This window comes from Camellia sinensis, chromosome 10 (genome assembly GCF_055761805.1).
Source record: "Camellia sinensis isolate YWXY chromosome 10, ASM5576180v1, whole genome shotgun sequence".
Taxonomy (NCBI): Eukaryota; Viridiplantae; Streptophyta; class Magnoliopsida; order Ericales; family Theaceae; genus Camellia; species Camellia sinensis.
The window spans coordinates 161,008,443-161,028,160 of NC_138970.1; the positions used below are offsets into that span (position 1 = coordinate 161,008,443).

General features: G+C 34.6%; 2 protein-coding genes across 10 annotated transcripts in view; both read left to right on the plus strand.

Moving 5' to 3' along the window:
* The window catches only part of LOC114282620 (protein PHYLLO, chloroplastic-like), a 330,809-nt gene that overhangs the window by 39,939 nt on the left and 271,152 nt on the right, over window positions 1-19,718 (plus strand). The window lies entirely within an intron of this gene.
* On the plus strand, window positions 10,336-15,462 carry LOC145801405 (zinc finger BED domain-containing protein RICESLEEPER 2-like). 6 transcript variants are annotated; one of them, XM_082892723.1, is made up of 6 exons: window positions 10,338-10,429; window positions 10,563-10,685; window positions 12,745-14,397; window positions 14,790-14,860; window positions 14,972-15,045; window positions 15,164-15,462. In XM_082892723.1, the coding sequence occupies exon 3, from the start codon at window positions 12,747-12,749 to the stop codon at window positions 14,040-14,042; it is 1,296 nt and encodes a 431-aa protein (XP_082748849.1). In that variant the 5' UTR covers window positions 10,338-10,429; window positions 10,563-10,685; window positions 12,745-12,746; the 3' UTR covers window positions 14,043-14,397; window positions 14,790-14,860; window positions 14,972-15,045; window positions 15,164-15,462. The 6 variants fall into 6 exon arrangements, 5 of the variants coding, with proteins under 5 accessions (XP_082748849.1, XP_082748845.1, XP_082748848.1 ...); XR_014342826.1 differs by lacking the exon at window positions 12,745-14,397 and having other exon boundaries at window positions 10,336-10,429; XM_082892719.1 differs by having other exon boundaries at window positions 12,745-14,860.

Consider the following 19,718-nt stretch of genomic DNA (forward strand, 5'->3'; position numbering starts at 1 on the left):
GCTAAAACAATATAGGACCACAATGTTTGGCTATCTTGTTGCCGCCAAACCCTTCAAACCTAACAAGAAGCATGTGTGTGCATTCTCGCAGAGCAGCCCACTGATCTTCATAAGCCAAAAAGACCCTGTCATAATGCAAGAGCCACCGGGTAATGAAGAAATAAATGGTCCGCCGATTCCGAGTTCCTCTTGCACATCACACACCATCTATAAAGCACAGGTACGAGTATGAGTACTGGTACTGATACGATACGGGTACGCTGATACGGTAAAATCCAAAAAAAGTAAGGTACGGGTATGTCTTGATACGTTTATAAAAAAATATTTATTTTTAATTTGGAGTAATGCAAAAATTGATTAAATGGTTCAATTTGTTAAAGTCCAACTTACAATTAACATTTAATGTCAAAAGTAAAGGTATAAACCAAAATTAAATGTCATTATATTAAATAACTTACAAACCATAGCTTAATTTAAAAATCATGCCAAGCATAAAACTAAAATAAAAAAAATAAAAAGTCTAGTGAAAGGAATTTTATTTCTGTAGTAAAAGAAAATATTGTTTCGACTAAGTTATGGTACGGCTTGGGTATATACTAGGTTCGTTTGGGTATGCCAAAAATTAAGAAGAAAAAATTTGAGTACATGTTTTGTGTACCCAATACATATGTAGAAGTATCATACGTCAGTAAGTATCCGATATGGGTACGACATGTTTGTCGAAGTACCTATACTTAATAGCACACCATTGAGGACAAAGAAAGTGATTAGGCCTTCTCCTTTGGAAAAGATCATTGGTTACTTACCCTGATCTTGCCTATGTTGTTCATGTGGTTAGCCAGTTCGTTTTTGCTCCTCGCTCTACTTATTGGGTTGCTTTGGTTTGAATTCTTTGTTATTTTCACAGTACTATCTTTCAGGGCTTGATGTTATCTTCTACTTCTTCCTTAGACTTGGTAGCTTATACTGATTCTGATTGGTCTGGTGAAGTCACTAATCGCAAGTCCACTTCTGGCTTTTGCATGTTTCTTGGGAATTTCTTGATTTCTTGGAAGAGCAAGAAACAGATCGTTGTTGCTCGTTCCACTGCCGAAGTTGAGTACCGTGCTATGGTCTGTGCCACTACTGAGATTGTTTGGCTTTGCTGTCTTTTGTTTGATTTGGATGTCCCTTATGTTAGAATATGAATTAAGTTAGAATAGGAAATGTGTGATTGTGTGATTATGTTTCCTTATATTATGCCCTATGGCACTCCTGTAATTACTCAGTATTATCAATATAAAAGGGAAAGAAATCTTAACTCATTCTGTAATTTTTTGTCTTCTCTAAACTTATACGATATTAGAGCCTCAATCCTAGCCCATCCCTCCTTACCTCTATCGGCAGTCCTGTCTTGAGTCCAGGAGACCTGACAGCCACTGTAGATCCTCAGACAGCCACCGTTGATCCTCACCTAGCCCAAACCATACCTCAGCCTTGCCCAGGCCTTCGGTAGTTCACCTGGGCTCCCCGACAGCCTATTAGGCTTAGTCAGCAGTTTCTCTGAGTCCCTAAAGGCCTGTTGGCAATCCCTCTGATTGGCTACTGCTTGTCGGTAGTCCCCTTGGCCTTTGTGGCCCTTGTCGACAGAGTCTCTAGTATGCGTGATTCCTGTCGGCACCTCTGAGCCTCGGTTTGACTTCTAGTTCTGCCTTCACCTGCCTTGGTCTTCGTTTTCGTCTGTATTGGTTGTATAGTAAACACCCTTTAATTCTCTTTAAAAAAAAAAAAAAAATCTGGTGATGTAAAAAAAAAAAAAAAAACTGGCTTCTTATATTCTTTATGCTTTTTTAGTTCTTCTTGTACTGGTTCCTCCACTCTCATCTTTCAGGTTTGTGATTGGCTTTGTGATTGAGGACTAGTGAGTAGTCTTCATGTTAGATTTGACTAGTGAATCTACTACCTCTCAGCCATCTCAAGGCATGAGTTCGGTTATCTCTTCTCCTATGACTGATAACTTCAACCCTAGCCTTAAAATTCATCTCTCTATTTAATGGTCAGAATTTCCTCGCTTGGTCGCAGAGCTAGACTACTTTTCTGAAGATCAGAGGGAAGATGAGATATGTGGATGGGAGGCTTCAGGCACCCAATATCACCGACCCTCATTATGACCAGTAAGAGATCACCAATTTTCTGATTATGGGTTGGTTGATCCATTTTATGGTTTCGGAGATTGTAGCGGGTTACTTGTCTATGGACACTGCTCAGGATATTTGGGAGGCCGTAGCTACTACTTATTCTAGGAAGGGGAACTTCTCACAGGCTTTCGAGTTACGTCACTCCATTGAGAGATTGGTGCAAGGTGAGATGATTATCCTCCAGTATTTTACCTTCATTAGCAATGGATGGAAGCGCCTTGATTACCTTAAGGATTACAAGCTTGTATGTATCATCGATTCTGCTGGTTACCAGAAATTTGTGGCACAAGAACGGGTCTTCAAGTTCTTGGAAGGCCTGAATGTAGAGTATGATCCTGTTCGGAGCCGAGTACTTGGCATGGATGTGCTTCTCTCTCTCCAGGAAGCCTTTGCTTTTGTGCAAAATGAGGAAAGTCGCCGCTCTACTATGCTTCCTCCTGTCACTAGCGATCGCTCTGCCTTTGTTTCTACCCCTTCTCAAGATGGTATGCCTCGTGGTTCTCGTCCCTCCTCTGAGAAGGATTAGTTTTACTGTGACTACTGCTGTAGACCTCGCTACACCAGAGAAACTTGTTGGAAGCTGTATGGAGCCCGTTTTGGTGACCGAGGAGATCGCCCTAGGGATGGCAATAGATAACCTACCTTGTGGGTATCCATGGAGACCCAACCCAAATACATGGATTTTTCCTTTTCTTGTCCGTCGGGTAGGGTAAGTGATGTTCGTTAAATCTCCATTGAGGCAGAGATGGGCACCCATTAATTTTCCCATATGTTTATTTATTTATTTATTTATTTTTAAGTACATCGGAAAATAATCTCCATATGTTTTCACTAGGGATGGCAATGGAGGTTAATGGAGTGGATATTAATTTCCGTCCCCATTCCCCTATAATTATTTTTTCCCATTCCCTATTTCCCATAGGTACTACCTTCCCCATCTCCTAATGGGTTTGGATTTTCCCCAACCTAACTTGACCTTTTTTTTTTTTTTTAAAGATTCACAACCAAAGCTAAATATACATTCAATCTTATTTTATTTGGCTCAACAATAAAATCAAATACACATTAATTAACATTGCCACATTATTCTTGTCAAATTTTATGTATATTTAGAATTTTTAAAATTTATTTAGAAAAATTCTATTCCTACAAAACAAATTTCATCATTTTTAATTTTTTAAATTTTATGTATCTCCTTCTCCTCTCTATTAATTGATCTTCGATAATCTGAAGGTGAGTTGTTGCTCTCGTTTCCATCTTCTTCTCTCTTTTTTTTCTTTCTTTTTTTAAATTTTTATTTGCATTTATAGAATGAATTTTCTTATTTCAATATCTCCTGCGATTGTTTTATTGGATTTCTCTCTGATTTAATGGTAACCTTAGATTGAATTTTCAATTTTCATCTTAACTAGTGATCATCTTAATTGAAATTTTGTACATTTTTGTCTTCAATTTCCATGTTTTGGTTATGATTAATTGTGCATTTTTTATCGATAGCCACAATCTTGTCGCCGCTAAATTGTTGCCATCGCAAATCGCCGTTGCTGTGTAGTGAGAGGATGAGAGAGAGTAAGAATTAGAACTCTAATTGTAAATAGAGTAGTGAAAAATATGGAGAAATTATTTTCCGATGTACCTAAAAAATAAAAAATATATATATATATATAGGGAAATTAGTGGATACCCACCCCTGGTGGAGATTTAAAGAACATCACTTACCCTACCCGACGGACAAGAAAAAAGGGAAAAACCCATGTATTTGGGTTGGGTCACAATAGATACCCACTTTGTAGGTTATCCATTGTCATCCCTAGTTTCTACTCTATTTACAATTAAAGTGCTAATTCTCACTCTTTCATCCTCTCACTGCAGCAATGGCGATTTGTGATGGCAACAATTTAGCGGCGACAAGATTGTGACTATCGATCAAAAAGGCACAATTAATCATAACCAAAACGTGGAAATTGAAGACAAAAATGTACAAAATTTCAATTAAGGTACTAGTTAAGATGAAAATTGGGAAATTCAATCTAAGGTTACCATCAAATCAGAGAGAAATCTAAAAAAACAATTGCAGGAGTTACTGAAACAAGAAAATTCATTCTATAAATGCAAATAAAAAGAAAAAAAGAAAAAGAAGAAGATGGAAACAATAGTAACAACCCACTTTCAGATTATCGAAGATCAATTAATAGAGAGAAGGAGATACATAAAAATATTAAAAAAGAAGATGGAATTTTTTTGTAGGAATATAATTTTTCTAAATAAATTTAAAAAATTCTAAATATACATAAAATTTGACAAGAATAATGTGACAATGTTAATTAATGTGTATTTGATTTTGTTGTTGAGCCAAATAAAATAAAATAAGATTGAATGTATATTTAGTTTTGGTTGTGAATCTTAAAAAAAATAATAAAAAAATTGGTTGTGAACCTTAAAAACAAAAAAAGGTGGGGTTGGGGAAATCCAAACCCATTAGGAGATGGAGAGGTAGTACCCATGGGAATGGGGAATGGGGAAAAATAATTATAGGGGAATGGGGTTAGAGAATTAATATCCATCACATTAACTCCCATTGCCATCTCTAAACATTACTCTTAGGGGATTTACTCTGAGAATGATAATGAATGGTGTGGATTAAATTTTTTATAATGAGACCCATCTTTGAAATGCTCTTTAAATACTCTGGACTCTTAACATTACTGAATATTTATATAGTTTGTGGATCTCATGTGATGTGAGTTCCACAAAACTCATGTCATATGAGTATTGAATGCTCTTAATAAATATTTTGAATTTCTAATATTATTGAATAGTTACATAAGGTGTGGATCCCATGTGATATGAGTCTCATGAAATTCATGTAATGTAAGTATTATGTATAATTTTTGATAATCTTTTGGAATTTTTTTTTCTTCTTTAAACGAGTTTTTTTAGAATTCGTAACATTGCTCAAAGTACAAAATCCTTTTGGTCATGTTTGTTTAGGGAGCAATGCTAGGACTTAGAAAAATTATCCAATATTCTACACAATACTCATATACCATTGTTTAGAATATTTGATAATTGTTTTGGGAGCTGTTGGCATTATATATTTAGGAATATAGAAACCAAACACAAAATTAGATACAAAATATATATGAACTAGATGAGGATCCGACTAATAAATTTTGTAAAATCTTATCTATTTATGTATTTGTGATTTAGGGGTGATTTAGGGGTACTCAAGGATATGCAAAAATGTCATTGTCATAACATTTTTGTCTTAAGTTTTATATGAAAATTATGTATGAATATTATTTTTCTTCTTTAAAAATGTCTATTAAATGAAAGAATGAAAATATATGAGAATGGACCGTATCAATCGAGACGCGCATAATCTGATTTGGACACCTAATTATTATATATATAGACTTTTGTTAACTTATGCCCTTAGGATATATAAAGGAAGCATGTAATGAGTATAATTAACTCCATTTGTGTAGAAAGTAGCAAAAGTTTAAAAGCTATCTAAACTAAGTAAATAATTTTTACAAGAAGACCAAAATATCCTTTTTGCTTTCTCTCTGTTTTACTCTTTCATTTTTTATTTTTTTAATATCTTTTCACATTTGTCTAAATTTAATATGTTTACCTTACACTATTTCGAATGATTCGCTTAAAATTTTTCATCACTATAAAGAACAAAAAAATCAACTAAAATAATCAATTCTCAAATGGGGACTTAGAGAGTGTTGAAACTCTCTTTAAACAGTTTTACATAGATAGATAGGTAAAATAAATAATAGTGTTAAAGCACATAGATAAAAAATGGTAAGTCAAAATAAAAAGTGTTCCTTTTTGTACTTTAGCGTAGTGAAATATAAAGAGTAGAGTTAGAGTTACTCTAATATTTACCAGAAAAGCTATCAACCCATAAAAACAGTTTACGAAATATAAAATGCTAGAGACCTCAAAAGATTGATCAAAATTTATACTAAATATCTCACTTGGGTGTGAGACTCACCCCCATGTGGAACCCAGCCCATATGAAACATTTGGTAGACATTTTATTTAATCTTTTGATGTCTCTAACATTACTTGTTAGAATTTACCTACACCTACCACCACCTACTACCACACCTACTACACCTACCACCAATTTACCCTCACCTACTCCTCACCTACTACCCAAACCCTCTCCTATATAATGAGCTACTCTAATTTGTAATACACAACAATCTTGTAATCAATCAATCAATAATACATATATTTTTAGATGGTATCAGAGCCATAAGATTTAGGCCTATACTCCTTCCTTTCCGGCGGGCAGCCGGCCGGCAACCTTGCCTTCGCTGCCCGCGGGAGTTTTTTGTTTTAACACATACCTTACACATACCTTGAATTGTTTCACTAACAAGGTCCGCTATGTTGCTATACATTCATCACCTAAAGATCAGCTGTGATTCATGATCCGACGGTCCCCACCACCCATCGAAGCCATAGCAGCAAGCAACTCAACTGATGTCTCATGTGAGCTCGCCGCAGGGTATCCAAATCCCAATTCTTTATCTTCTGATAACACTGCGCACCAACCAAAAAGCGACGGAACATTGTACCACCATGTGCACGTTAGAGAAGCGCGACAACATCTTCTTCTTGACTCTCACCGGCGACGATGAGCATCGCCTGAACCCGACCCTCATCGGCTCGCTCCGATCGGCTCTGCGCAAAGCACGTGAGCAATCGACTCGCGGCTCGGCTCTCATCACCACCGCTCACGGCAAGTTCTTCTCCAACGGTTTCGACCTCGCCTGGGCCCAATCCGGCGGCTCCCCTTCCGCCGCCCGTGATCGGCTCCATCACATGGTCGTTTTATTCAGGCCGTTGGTGGCGGACTTGATCTCCCTCCCGATGCCGACGATCGCCGCCGTGACAGGCCACGCCGCCGCCGCGGGGATGCTACTCGCGATGAGCCACGACTACGTGCTCATGAGGAGTAATAGAGGTGTGCTGTACTTCCGGCGACGTTCCGGCGGCGCATGCGACGCTTCTCTCTCACCATTTGAAAAAGATGAAGCAACCTCAACACACCAAGTTGTTAGCTTGGATACAGATGGTGGATCCAAGCCGACTCTGTTTTTTAAGCTATACCTTTCGCCTATTGTTGTTCAATTGGGTGATCCACGGGTTGGTCATGAACAGTCATCCAACTTTAACCAACGTGGAGATAAGCCACGGTGATATAATTGAAATCCTTAATGGACTCTGATCAGTACACCCAACCCAACACCACACAGCTTCCAATGCTATTATAAAATATTATCCCACAACATCCACCAGACTCTCTTTAATTATATCCTCCACTATTCTTTTCTTTATCACCTATCTTTATATCTTTTCTATGCCCCTCTCATCAGCGCATATGCTCTCTACCTTACTATATTATTATTATTATTATTATTAAAAAAAAAAAAAAAAAAAAAAAAAAAAAAAAAAAACAAACCAATTTTCATATTTGCACAACACCCATATTTTATTCATATTGGGGATCAACCCCGATCACACTTTTACAAAAAAAAAAAAAAAAAAAAAAAAAAAAAAAAAAAAACCAAACCCAAACACCCACATCCACAGGCGGGATTTTTTTTCTTCTCTACTCTGCCGCCGGTCTCTTCTTCTTGCCTCCGTCCTGAGCGGCCCTTGACGGTGTTGCCTCCGTGCTTCCTAGACCACCAAGCAAGTTGCCTCCTCCCTGCTCCTCGACTGCAGCATATGGCGGCCCTCCAAATCGGAACATCACGGTGGCCTTCCGCTTCAGCTCCTTGTTTTCTGCCCTTAGCACACTTATCTCTGCTCGCGCATCCTTATACATGCGTTGGAGCAGAGCCAGTTGGCCGTTCAAATGCTGCACCTCATTTGTCCTACTCTGCAGCCGGTTCGACAAATTTGTAACCGCAGTCATGGTTTCCACACATGACTTCAGTGTATATTGATTGGCTTCAATATCTGTTTGCCCTGCCATTTTTTGCTCCACAGACCGCATCGGAAAGTTCAACGGAGCAAAACCAGCGGTGTTTGGTTGAGGTTCACTGGCCACCGCACCAGTTATCTCTCTTGTTGACTCATTCAGGTCGGGAAAGAGAGTGAGCAGACTCCGGGAAGATGAAGCCATTTGCTGGGCTACAAAGTGTTCCACAGTTTCTCTCTCCGAAGAGGCAGAGTTTTTCAGAGAAGGGTTGGTTTCAGAGGTTTCAGAATGGTATGCCTCAGCCTTAGCCTCTGTCTTATAGCCGAGGCAGCCACGCGCATCGCGCGCCTCTTGACGCCCGACAAACTGGCACGCCTTTTTCATGGCACATCTTTTGATAAAGGTGGGCACGCCTTTTGATGGCACGCCTTTTGACAAAATTGGGCACACCTTTTGAGGGTGCCACTTCTACAACGGTCCGACATGACCCCATAAACTGTCCCGACATTTGATACCGGTTAGCTTTTTCAAGGGTCCGACAAGACTCTGTAAACTGTCCCGACATTGATTCCGGTTAGTTTCTACAAGGGTCCGACAAGACTCTGTAAACTGTCCCGACATTGATTCCGGTTAGCTCCTTTATGGGTCCGACAAGACTCTGTAAACTGTCCCGACATTGATTCCGGTTAGTTTCTACAAGGGTCCAGCAAGACTCCGTAAACTGTCACAACAACTGTCACAACATTGTCTGCTACAACGGTCCGACATGACCCCATAAACTGTCTTCTACAACGGTCCGACATGACCCCATAAACTGTCTTCTACAACGGTCCGACATGACCCCATAAACTGTCTTCTACATCGGTCTGACACCGCCATCCAGTGTCCTCTACACCGTTATGACACCCCCATACAGTGTCCTCTACAACGTTATGACACCACCATACAGTGTCCTCTACAACGTTATGACACCACCATTCAGTGTCTTCACCAATGGTCTGACACGACCATACAGTGTCTCCTATCCTTTTTTTTTATTTTTATGTATTTTCTTGTTTTGTTCCTCTCTTCAAACTCAAGTTGGTTAGTTTCTATCCTCCTTGAGTTTGCGGGGGGCTGTTAGAATTTACCTACACCTACCACCACCTACTACCACACCTACTACACCTACCACCAATTTACCCTCACCTACTCCTCACCTACTACCCAAACCCTCTCCTATATAATGAGCTACTCTGATTTGTAATACACAACAATCTTGTAATCAATCAATCAATAATACATATATTTTTAGATTACTTTAATACTGTATTTGGTTGGGAGATTTGGGGAGGAATTTGGAAAAGGAAAAGGAAAATGTGTGTGAAACTAGGTGAAATATAGGTATGTTTTATTTACATTTCACCTTTTTTTTCCATTTCTCTTTCCAAATCCCTCCTCAAATCTCCCAACCAAACACAGCATAAGGGATTTACCTAGAGAATGATAATGGATGGTGTGGATTGAATTTTGTATAATGGGACCCATCTTTGAAATGCTCTTTCTGAATAAATATTCTAGACTCCTAACATTACTGAATATTTATATAGCATGTGGGTCTCGCATGATGTGAGTCCTACAAAACCCATGTGATGTGAGTATTGAATGCTCTTTTTCAATAAATATTCTAGATTTCCTAGCATTATTGAATACTTACATATGGTGTGAGGTCTCTAAACATTGCTCAAAGATATGTGAGTATTATGTAGAATATTTGATAATTTTTCTAAGTCCTACCTTTACTCCCAAAACAAACATGGACACTGTCAATTAGGTTATGGATGAAAAATTCAAATTTATAAACATGAATCTGTCAAAGTAATGTTGGACTAAAATTAAATGCTATCTTTTCTTATTTTTTATTTTGGATAAGAAAATAATTATAAATATAAAAAATATCGTATCAAATTGCACAAGAGTCACAAAGTCCAAACCAAACCTTAAAACAAATAAACTACAACATATAGCTAGGGCTACAAACGAACTGAGCTGTTCGCGAACAGGCTCGAGCTCGGCTCGATTAGGCTCGGCTCGAGCTCGGTTCGGTTGCTTAATAAACGAGCTCGAGCCCGAAATTTAGGCTCGTTTTATTAACGAGCCGAGCCCGAGCTTGGTAAGACTCGGCTCGGCTCGCGAGCCTGGTATATATATATGTGTTATGAAATTAGGGTTCAGTCCTCAGATTTGGAAGCTGTTGTGGCCTTCTTTCACCAAAAAAAAAACCTTGTTTCCATCCAAGCTTTTCCTGATTCGAATAAGTGTGAGAGATTTGGTCTCATCTCTATTTCAAGAAACGTTGTTCTACAAGCTTTGTCTGGTACTCCTTCTTCCTTATTTTCTTATTTTTCATCTCTATTTCAAGAGATTTGGTCTCATCTCATCTCTCTCTGCAGACAAATTTTGGGGCTAGGGTCACAACATCGAATCGAACGAAGAACACATCTCTATTTCAACGTTTCTTTGTTTTGGTGAAGATTTGGGACTAGAAGATAAAATCTTCTCTTCAATCCTTTGTGGTAAGTTTCTATTCCTTACTTTTGTTCTTCAATCTTAGGGTTAGTTTTCTTCTTCTTCTTCTTGAGATAGAACACACCTCTTTGAATCTTACAATGTTGGGATGCCTCTTTGAATATTTACATCAAAGCCTAAAAAACAGTTCGAGTCAAGGTTTGCTGCCTAAGATCATGATTCTGTGTTTGATTTTTTTGTTGAATTGACTACCCAGTTGGAATGTGTCCCTAGAGTTTGTGTGAGAAATGTTTTGGTTTTTATTTAATTGTATTTTTCTAATTCTCTACATGCTTTTTAAATTGAAGTAGTGAACATGTTATAATATATGTTGTTTTAAAAGTGATGCTCTGATTATTTCATGTATTTAATTGTGACTCTAAAATGATGGTGCTGATGGTTGTGGTATATGTGTGTGGATAGTGGCAGTGATGGTGGTTTAATATTGTTTTGATGTTTTAAATTAATGAATGGAATGATCAATGGAGAAGAGAGGTGAAGGATGAAGAATTTACTCGACGGGTTGTTGCTCTGTTGTGGGCCATTTGGAAACAAGGAAACATTTCACTTTTTGACCACCATTTCTTAAATTGCCATCAAACTAATGCTCTCGCACAAGATTTATTTTTTTCTTTTGATATGAGGATGGGGGTACAAGAATCTAAAGAGAGTAATATCTCACTGGACTCAATCTTGAGTGCCTCATAATCCCATTTAAATCATTCATGTATTCTGCTAAATTCTATTCCTCATGATGTGGAGTTTTAGGATTTCAAATTTGTTGTGGATGGATCATATTTGCTTTTATGATCAAAAAATTAAGAGTTTTGACACTAATATTTGCTTTTATATTTTCTTAATAGGCACATGTAACAAGTTAAGTGATCATCTAATCGTGGGATTATAACAAGTTAAGTGATCATCTAATCGTATGTCTCATTATTAAAAACTTTTGTATGTGGATGGATCAAAAAATTAAGAGTTTTGACACTAATATTTGCTTTTATATTTTCTTAATAGGCACATGTAACAAGTTAAGTGATCATCTAATCGTGGGATTATAACAAATTAAGTGATCATCTAATCGTATGTCTCATTATTAAAAACTTTTGTACGTCTCATTATTATGATTGAAAAATATTATTCAGTATAGATGCAATGCCTGCAATTTCTTTTAACATGTCATTAATATGGAACATCTCCATATTAATGAAACATCATAGGTTTAGATATTATCTTATGAGCACCATCTTTGAACATGTTATAAAAATGGATCATAGAATGAGACATAAGGTAGATGAATGAATAAATTTTTTTACATATAAATTTCAAAATAAATTTTGTAAAATATTAATTTATGTATTTTTAGCAGAATTAAAAAAAGATTAAATTATGTTGTGAAATTGAGCACCATCTTTGAATAAGTCAGACCAAACTATACAAAAGTGACCAAACTTTAAAACAAAAGCACATTATATCACCACCTCTTTTTTTTTTTTTTTCTCTAATCTTCCAACTTTACAAAAAAAAAAAAAGAAAAAAAGAAATGCCTATTGAAACTTTTAAAAGCACATATAGTTACATGTATATGTGTTATCAGTTTGAGGTTTTAAGTGTCATATAATCTTGTGTTATAGCTAAAGATGACTTCCTAGTTCCTGATAAGGCATGTATGAGCACTTTTGTAGTTGCTGACTCTGAATTTGGCCTTTGCATCAAATAGAAAAACCTTGTGTTGTCATACCCATACCAATTGTATTTTATTCTCTGAATGTTTTAGTTGTTGGGTTTGTATAGTTTGATTGGTATTGTATACCCCACGCAGTTGCATATTTAATTAGTTGAATTATACTCTTTTCTTCTTTTAGCATAGTGGAATTGGTGCGAGTAATTTATCTTATTCATTTAAATCTCTTTTGTCGTGTGTCTTATTTGTAATTGATTTGGCCTTTGCATCAAATAGAAAAATTTTAAAAATCTGAATTTTAATTTTCTTTCCTTTTGTAACAATATTAATTACATTTTTTAAGCCTCATATTTTGAAATTATTTCCCCCCTCCCTTCTAGATATGTCAAATAGACAACTTCATCTCACTTCTCCAGAACAAGATTCGTGTACACCATTTTCTTTATTCGAAGAGTCATCCGTTAGTCCACTCATGGATAATTCTATCAATGATGTTGTGAATGATGTTGATGCTGATGTTGAGGTTGATGTTGATGATATGATTGAAATAGAGGACAATGAAAGAGACAATGAAGAAGCTGTAAACAAAAACCCATTTGAAAAGAAATCTAGAAAAAGGGCATCCCAAGCTTGGAAAGAATTTACTGAAGTAGTCCTTCCAGATGGTACGAAGAAGGCTCAATGTCAATGGTGCAAAACACAATTTGCAATTCATGCAACTGGTGCTACAACTCAACTTCTGAGGCATTTAAAGAAAAATTGTGTGGCACGTAAACTTGCAGAAAAGAAGCAAAAGGTTTTATCATTTTCTGCAATTGGATCCGATAATGTGACCAGTGCCTCTACCTTCACGTATGATCATGCGAAGGTAAGGGAAGCTACTTCTCACATGATACTTTATCATGAGTATCCTTTTATGAAAATGGAGCATGTTTTGTTTAACAAGTTTATGCGGACCGCTACCCCATATTGGCAAAAGATTAGTCGTACAACAGCAAAAAATGATTGTGTATCAACCTATGACATTCAGAAGAAGAAGTTGAAAGCATTTATGAAGAATGTTAACAGAATCAGTATCACAACAGATTTGTGGAAGTCGGGGCAAAAAATCCAATATATGGTCATTACAGTTCATTTTGTAGATGATGATTGGCAATTACAAAAGCGTGTCCTCAACTTTTGTAATGTACCACCTCCACACACCGGTGTTATCATTGCTGATGCTCTTCACAAATGTTTAGTTGAATGGGGAATTGAAAACAAGGTGGCTACTGTTATAGTTGACAATGCTTCATACAATGACGTTGCTTTGAGGGTCTTGAAAGAAAACTTTTCCATGAAGAAGAAATTACCATTAGGCGGAAAACTTTTTCACGTTCGTTGTTGTACACATATCTTCAATATCATGGTGCAATATGGCCTTAGTGAAATTGGAGATATTGTTGATGGTGTTCGCGAAGGTGTGAAGTATTTGGTTGCATTAGAAGCTCGTCTTCTTCAATTTAATGAAATTGTTAAGCAGTTGCAATTGCCTTCAAAGAAATTGATTTTGGATTGTCCTACACGATGGAATGGAGCATATATGATGATGGCTACTGCATTGGAGTTTAAAGATGTCTTCCCTAGGTACCAAGAGAGGGATTTGGGTTTTATGTGCCTAGCCTTGAAGATTGGATAAAAGTTGAGAATGTGTGTCAATTTTTGGGTATTTTCAATGAAGTCACAAATATCATTTCTGGAAGTGACTATCCAACTTCTAATTTGTTCCTTACAGAGGTGTGGAGAATAAAAGAGATATTGAATGAGAAATCAGTGGATGACAATGAACACATTCGAGCTATGTCTTTGAAGATGAAGGTCAAATTTGACAAGTATTGGGGTGAATGCAATTTATTAATGGCTATGGCTGCTGTTTTAGATCCAAGATACAAAATGATGCTTATTGATTTTTGTTTTCCAAAGATCTACCCAGAAGCTGAAGCTACTAGAAACATCTCTATAGTTCGTGAGGCTCTATATGAGCTTTACAATGAGTATGTTTCTATTCACACCTCATCAAATACTGAGAAAAGTTTTTTGCACAACACACGAGCAACTGGTTCAAGTAGTTGTATGCAAGGTGTGGGAAAATCTGTTATAACTGGAAAATCGAAATTTGAATCTTTCGTTAGAAAAGCTGACACCATTCAACCTGTGAAATCTGACTTGGACATTTATTTAGAAGAAGGTGTTTATATTTGTAACGTAGATTCAGATTCCTGTTTTGATGCATTAGAGTGGTGGAAAGTGAATAATCTGAAGTTTCGTGTATTGTCTAAAATGGCGTGTGATATATTATCGGTTCCTATCACTTCAGTAGCTTCGGAGTCTACATTTAGTGCTGGTGGTAGAGTCATTGATCCTTATCGTGCATCATTGTCAACAGAAACTGTCCAAATATTGTTGTGTGGAGCTGATTGGGTACGTGCATTACATGGACTGAAAAAGACACCGGATGTAAGTATAATATTTTATCCTATATAATTAAAGTCCCTTCTAATAATCAATTTATGTGAAAAGTAGAAGAAAAAATAAATGAAATCAATTTTTTTTTGCTTCTTTTCATAGGCTGGCAAGCCATCTTTTAAAGAGATTTTGCTGCCTTAATGGTTTCTTTCTTGTAATTACGACATGTTAACAAGGTATGTTTAATGTTTTTAATTTTTTTCATTAAATGCAAGAGTTGTTCATGGTAATTATTTTAAGATATTACACTAATATTAATCTTTATCAAATGAACCATATTTTTGAGAAGTGCAGGTGCAAATGAACCAGATTTTTGAAGCTTTATCAACAAAATTGAAGGAAACTTTTGGAACTTTTGGAGCTTGATTCAAGTGAAGACATCATCAGACAATTTCAATTTCTCTTTTTGCTTACTAAGAGAAACTTTAAAGACTCTTGTTCTTTTTTTTAAGTGATGTAACTTTATATATTGGTGTTGGGATATGGAAGTTCTATGTTTTGATTAGTTTAGTTTTAAAGTTTGAATGGCTTGTTTGCAGATTACTATAATAGTTATTGCAATTGAATGGTCTGTTTGCAAATTGTGTTGTTTATGTTATTGATTTATTATTCTATTAGGATGTTTTATTTGATTTTCAAGATTGGCAGATTTTTTTAGGTTGTTATTGATTTATTGTTGCATTAGGATGTATCAATTGTTGCATTAGGATGTTTTATGTGATTTTCAAGATTGGCAGATTTGTTTGGGCTGTTGTTATTGATTTATTGTTGCATCAGGATGTTTTAATTGATTTTGAAGATTGGCATATTTGATTTTGGCTCTGTTCATAGCTTAATTTGTTTGTGTGTTCGAGCTCGAGCTCGTTCGTTTGTAAACGAGCTATGTCGAGCCGAGCTCGAGCTTTATAAATATCTAGCGAGCCGAGCTCGAGCGCAACTTTCATAACTCGACTCGAGCTCGAGCTGAGCCCGAACATTATCAAATTCTATCGAGCCGAGCTCGAGCTTCACAGAACTCGGCTCGGCTCATTTGCAGCCCTACATATAGCTTCATAATAGCAAAATAAATAAATAAAATAAACATCACAAAGATATCAAAAGTTGAACAAGTAACCTACGCAACAACTACTCCAAAAATACTAATTAAGTTACATGTTATCATAATTAATCACATTAAATAATCACTCATAATTAATCACATTAAACAATCACTCAATCACATTACTCATCTCAATCTATCTATCTTCCATATGTGTATATATATATATATCTACTATTATATATGTGAACACTGATTTGATATCCAAGAGTATGGTGGCTTCTCCTTATATCATGTGGCAAATTTTTTTATCCTAAAATAAAAAAAAAATATTATTCAAAGGTGTGTGCAAGATTTGAACCCAAGATCTTGAGTTTCATTAAAAACACTCTTACCATTTAGACATCTTACATATTATAATATTAATTTTTTTATTATTTATTTTTATGCTTACTTATCTGAATTGCACACGTATTGCGTGTGCCACCCGCTAGTATGTATATATATAATAATAATAATTAGATAGAAGAAATGAGAGTTGGACCTTAGACATTGAGTCAAATAAATGAAAACTCTTATCACTTGAATGATACAAATTATATAATAAATATTTTATTTTATTTTTATTTATTTTAATTATGCACGCATTGCATATGCTAACCGCTAGTATTTATTAATTAAAGAAGGAAATAGCTGGTCTTTAGTTGAGAGTTCAACTAGACAATTAAGGTCTCTTATCGGTCACAGTTAATAAACAAAAGTCTCTTACCGGTCAAAATTAATGAAGTGCATTGGCCAGATATTCTAGCTCTTGGTCTAGTTGAATCATTTTATTAATTTTGATTAGTAAGAGACTTTTGTTCATTAACTCTGACTGATAAAAAATCTCAATTGTCTAATTCAATTAAAATTTCTAACTGGAGATAAAGCCAATCTCATTAAAGAATGTGCACACTAGTGGGAGAGACAATGCAAAAATGCTTCTAATTAAAATTCTTTAAAAGCGGAAGAGGTCCTATATCTAATTTTTAGTAGAGTATTAAAAATAGTGTTTGTTTAAATTTGTTTATTTTTTTAATTTTCTCACTCAATAATATTATTAGAAAATTTTCAACTCGTCACAAAGAAATTTTTTTGTAAAGTTGAATTTCTCTATGAAGAGCTAGAAAAAAAAAATTCTATAAAATTGTTGAGAGGCCTTAACTATTATGAAAATGTTACATATCATTTATCTTATAAAATCTTAATATTATAAACGTTGAACTAAAAACCCCATAATAATACTAATACTAATACTAAAAATAGCCTTTAATGTTGTTGTTAATGTTTAAAAAAAACATAAAATTATTTTAAAATATATTAAATTATAAATAATTTGATATTTTGTGGGGGCTTTTCCCATATTAAGCCTCTTTTGCATCCTATTTCCCAAACTAGGCCTAGTTTGGACGGATTTCCCAAACTAGGCTAAAGCACTATTACAAATCGCGCTTTCACTGTTTGGAGCCCAAAACTTGATGAATAGTGAAGGTGCTATTGTGAATCGCGATTTTAAGGTAAAAAATTTTTTCTGAATAAAACGCTATTCTAAATAGCGCTTTATTTGTGGATTCGTTTTGTGAAGAAAACGCTATTTCAAATAGCGATTTTACTGTGCATTTCTTTTGTGAAGAAAACGCTATTCGTAATAGCGTTTTCACTGTTAATTAATGAAAACGCTAATTGAAAGAACGCTTTTAAAACTCCTATAAAACACGGGTATGGCCTCATTTGCAATCACGTTTTTGACACTTAGGTTTTTCGTCTCTTGCTCTATCTCTCTCATTTCTCAGACTCTCTAGCTCTCACTCTCCATCTCCCTCTGCTCTCAGACTCACTCGCTCTCGATCTCGCTCTGCTTCGGCTCTCACTATCGCTCTCGCTCTCCCTCTGCTCTCACTCTCTGTCTCTGCTCTCTCTCTCTCTCTCTCTCTCTCTCCGTGGTATGACATCTAGCTCTGTCTGTATCATTTGAATTTTATGTATTTATTTATTGTGTTTGTGAAAAATGTGAATGTGTTTGTGAAACTATGGATGTTAGGGTTTTAAATGTGAATTATTAAATGTGTTAGGGTTCTAATGTGTTAGGGTTTTATCAGTGTGGTTATGAAATTAGGGTTTAGAATTTTTTGAAATCAGAAATCAGGGTTTGAATTTGTGGAATTTTTTATGCTTTTGAATTTTTGGATGTTGCTTGTGAATTGAATATTTGGGTTTGGATTTTTTATGCTTTATCAGTGTGGTTATGAAATTAGGGTTCTAAAGATAATTGTTGCTCGATATCAGATTGTTCACGCATCCTTTTAGGATGACATTTTAGGGTTCAAAAAATTAAGGGTTTTGAATCATAAATCAAGTTTGGAATATTTTGAATTTTTTGAATTTTTTAAATAAATCATAAATATGAGAATTGAGAATTGAAAATTGGAATTATGAAATTCATAAATCATAAATTCATATAATTGATAATTGTTAATGTCATATTATGAAATTCATATAATTGAGAATTGAGAATTGAAATTATGAAATGTTTATATTTTGAAATTTGAAATCAGAAATTGGAATTTTGAAATTATGCTTGTGAATCAAAATGTCTATATTTTGAATTTTGAATTGTGAATAAACCAACCTATATTTGTTGAATTGGACATTGTTTTTTTTTTGCTTTTAAGAGGAATTAAAAGGAAATTAGGGTTTGAAATTAGGGTTTTAAAATTAATTTTTTTAATTAAGAATAAAATTAAAAAATTTGAAATTCATATAATTGATAATTGTTAATGTCATATTATGAAATTCATGTAATTGAGAATCGTTGAATTGGAATTATGAAATGTCTATATTTTGAAATTTGAAATCAGAAATTGGAATTTTGAAATTATGCTTGTGAATCAAAATGTCTATATTTTGAATTTTGAATTGTGAATAAACCAACCGATATTTGTTGAATTGGACATTGTTTTTTTTTTTTTTGCTTGTTAAGAGGAATTAAAAGGAAATTAGGGTTTGAAATTAGGGTTTTAAAAGTAATTTTTTTTAATTAAGAATAAAATTCAAAAAATTGAAATTCATATAATTGATAATTGTTAATGTCATATTATGAAATTCATGTAATTGAGAATTGTTGAATTGGAATTATGAAATGTCTATATTTTGAAATTTGAAATAAGAAATTAGAATTTTGAAATTATGCTTGTGAATCAAAATGTCTATATTTTGAATTTTGAATTGTGAATAAACCAACCGATATTTGTTGAATTGGACATTGTTTTTTTTTTTGCTTGTTAAGAGGAATTAAAAGGAAATTAGGGTTTGAAATTAGGGTTTTAAAAGTAATTTTTTTTAATTAAGAATAAAATTTAAAAAATTGAAATTCATATAATTGATAATTGTTAATGTCATATTATGAAATTCATGTAATTGAGAATTGTTGAATTGGAATTATGAAATGTCTATATTTTGAAATTTGAAATCAGAAATTGGAATTTCGAAATTATGCTTGTGAATTAAAATGTCTATATTTTGAATTTTGAATTGTGAATAAACCAACCGATATTTATTGAATTGGAAATTATTATTTTTTTGCTTGTTAAGAGGAATTAAAAGGAAATTAGGGTTTGAAATTAGGGTTTTAAAAGTAATTTTTTTTAATTAAGAATAAAATTCAAAAAATTGAAATTCATATAATTGATAATTGTTAATATCATAATATGAAATTCATGTAATTGAGAATTGTTGAATTGGAATTATGAAATGTCTATATTTTGAAATTTG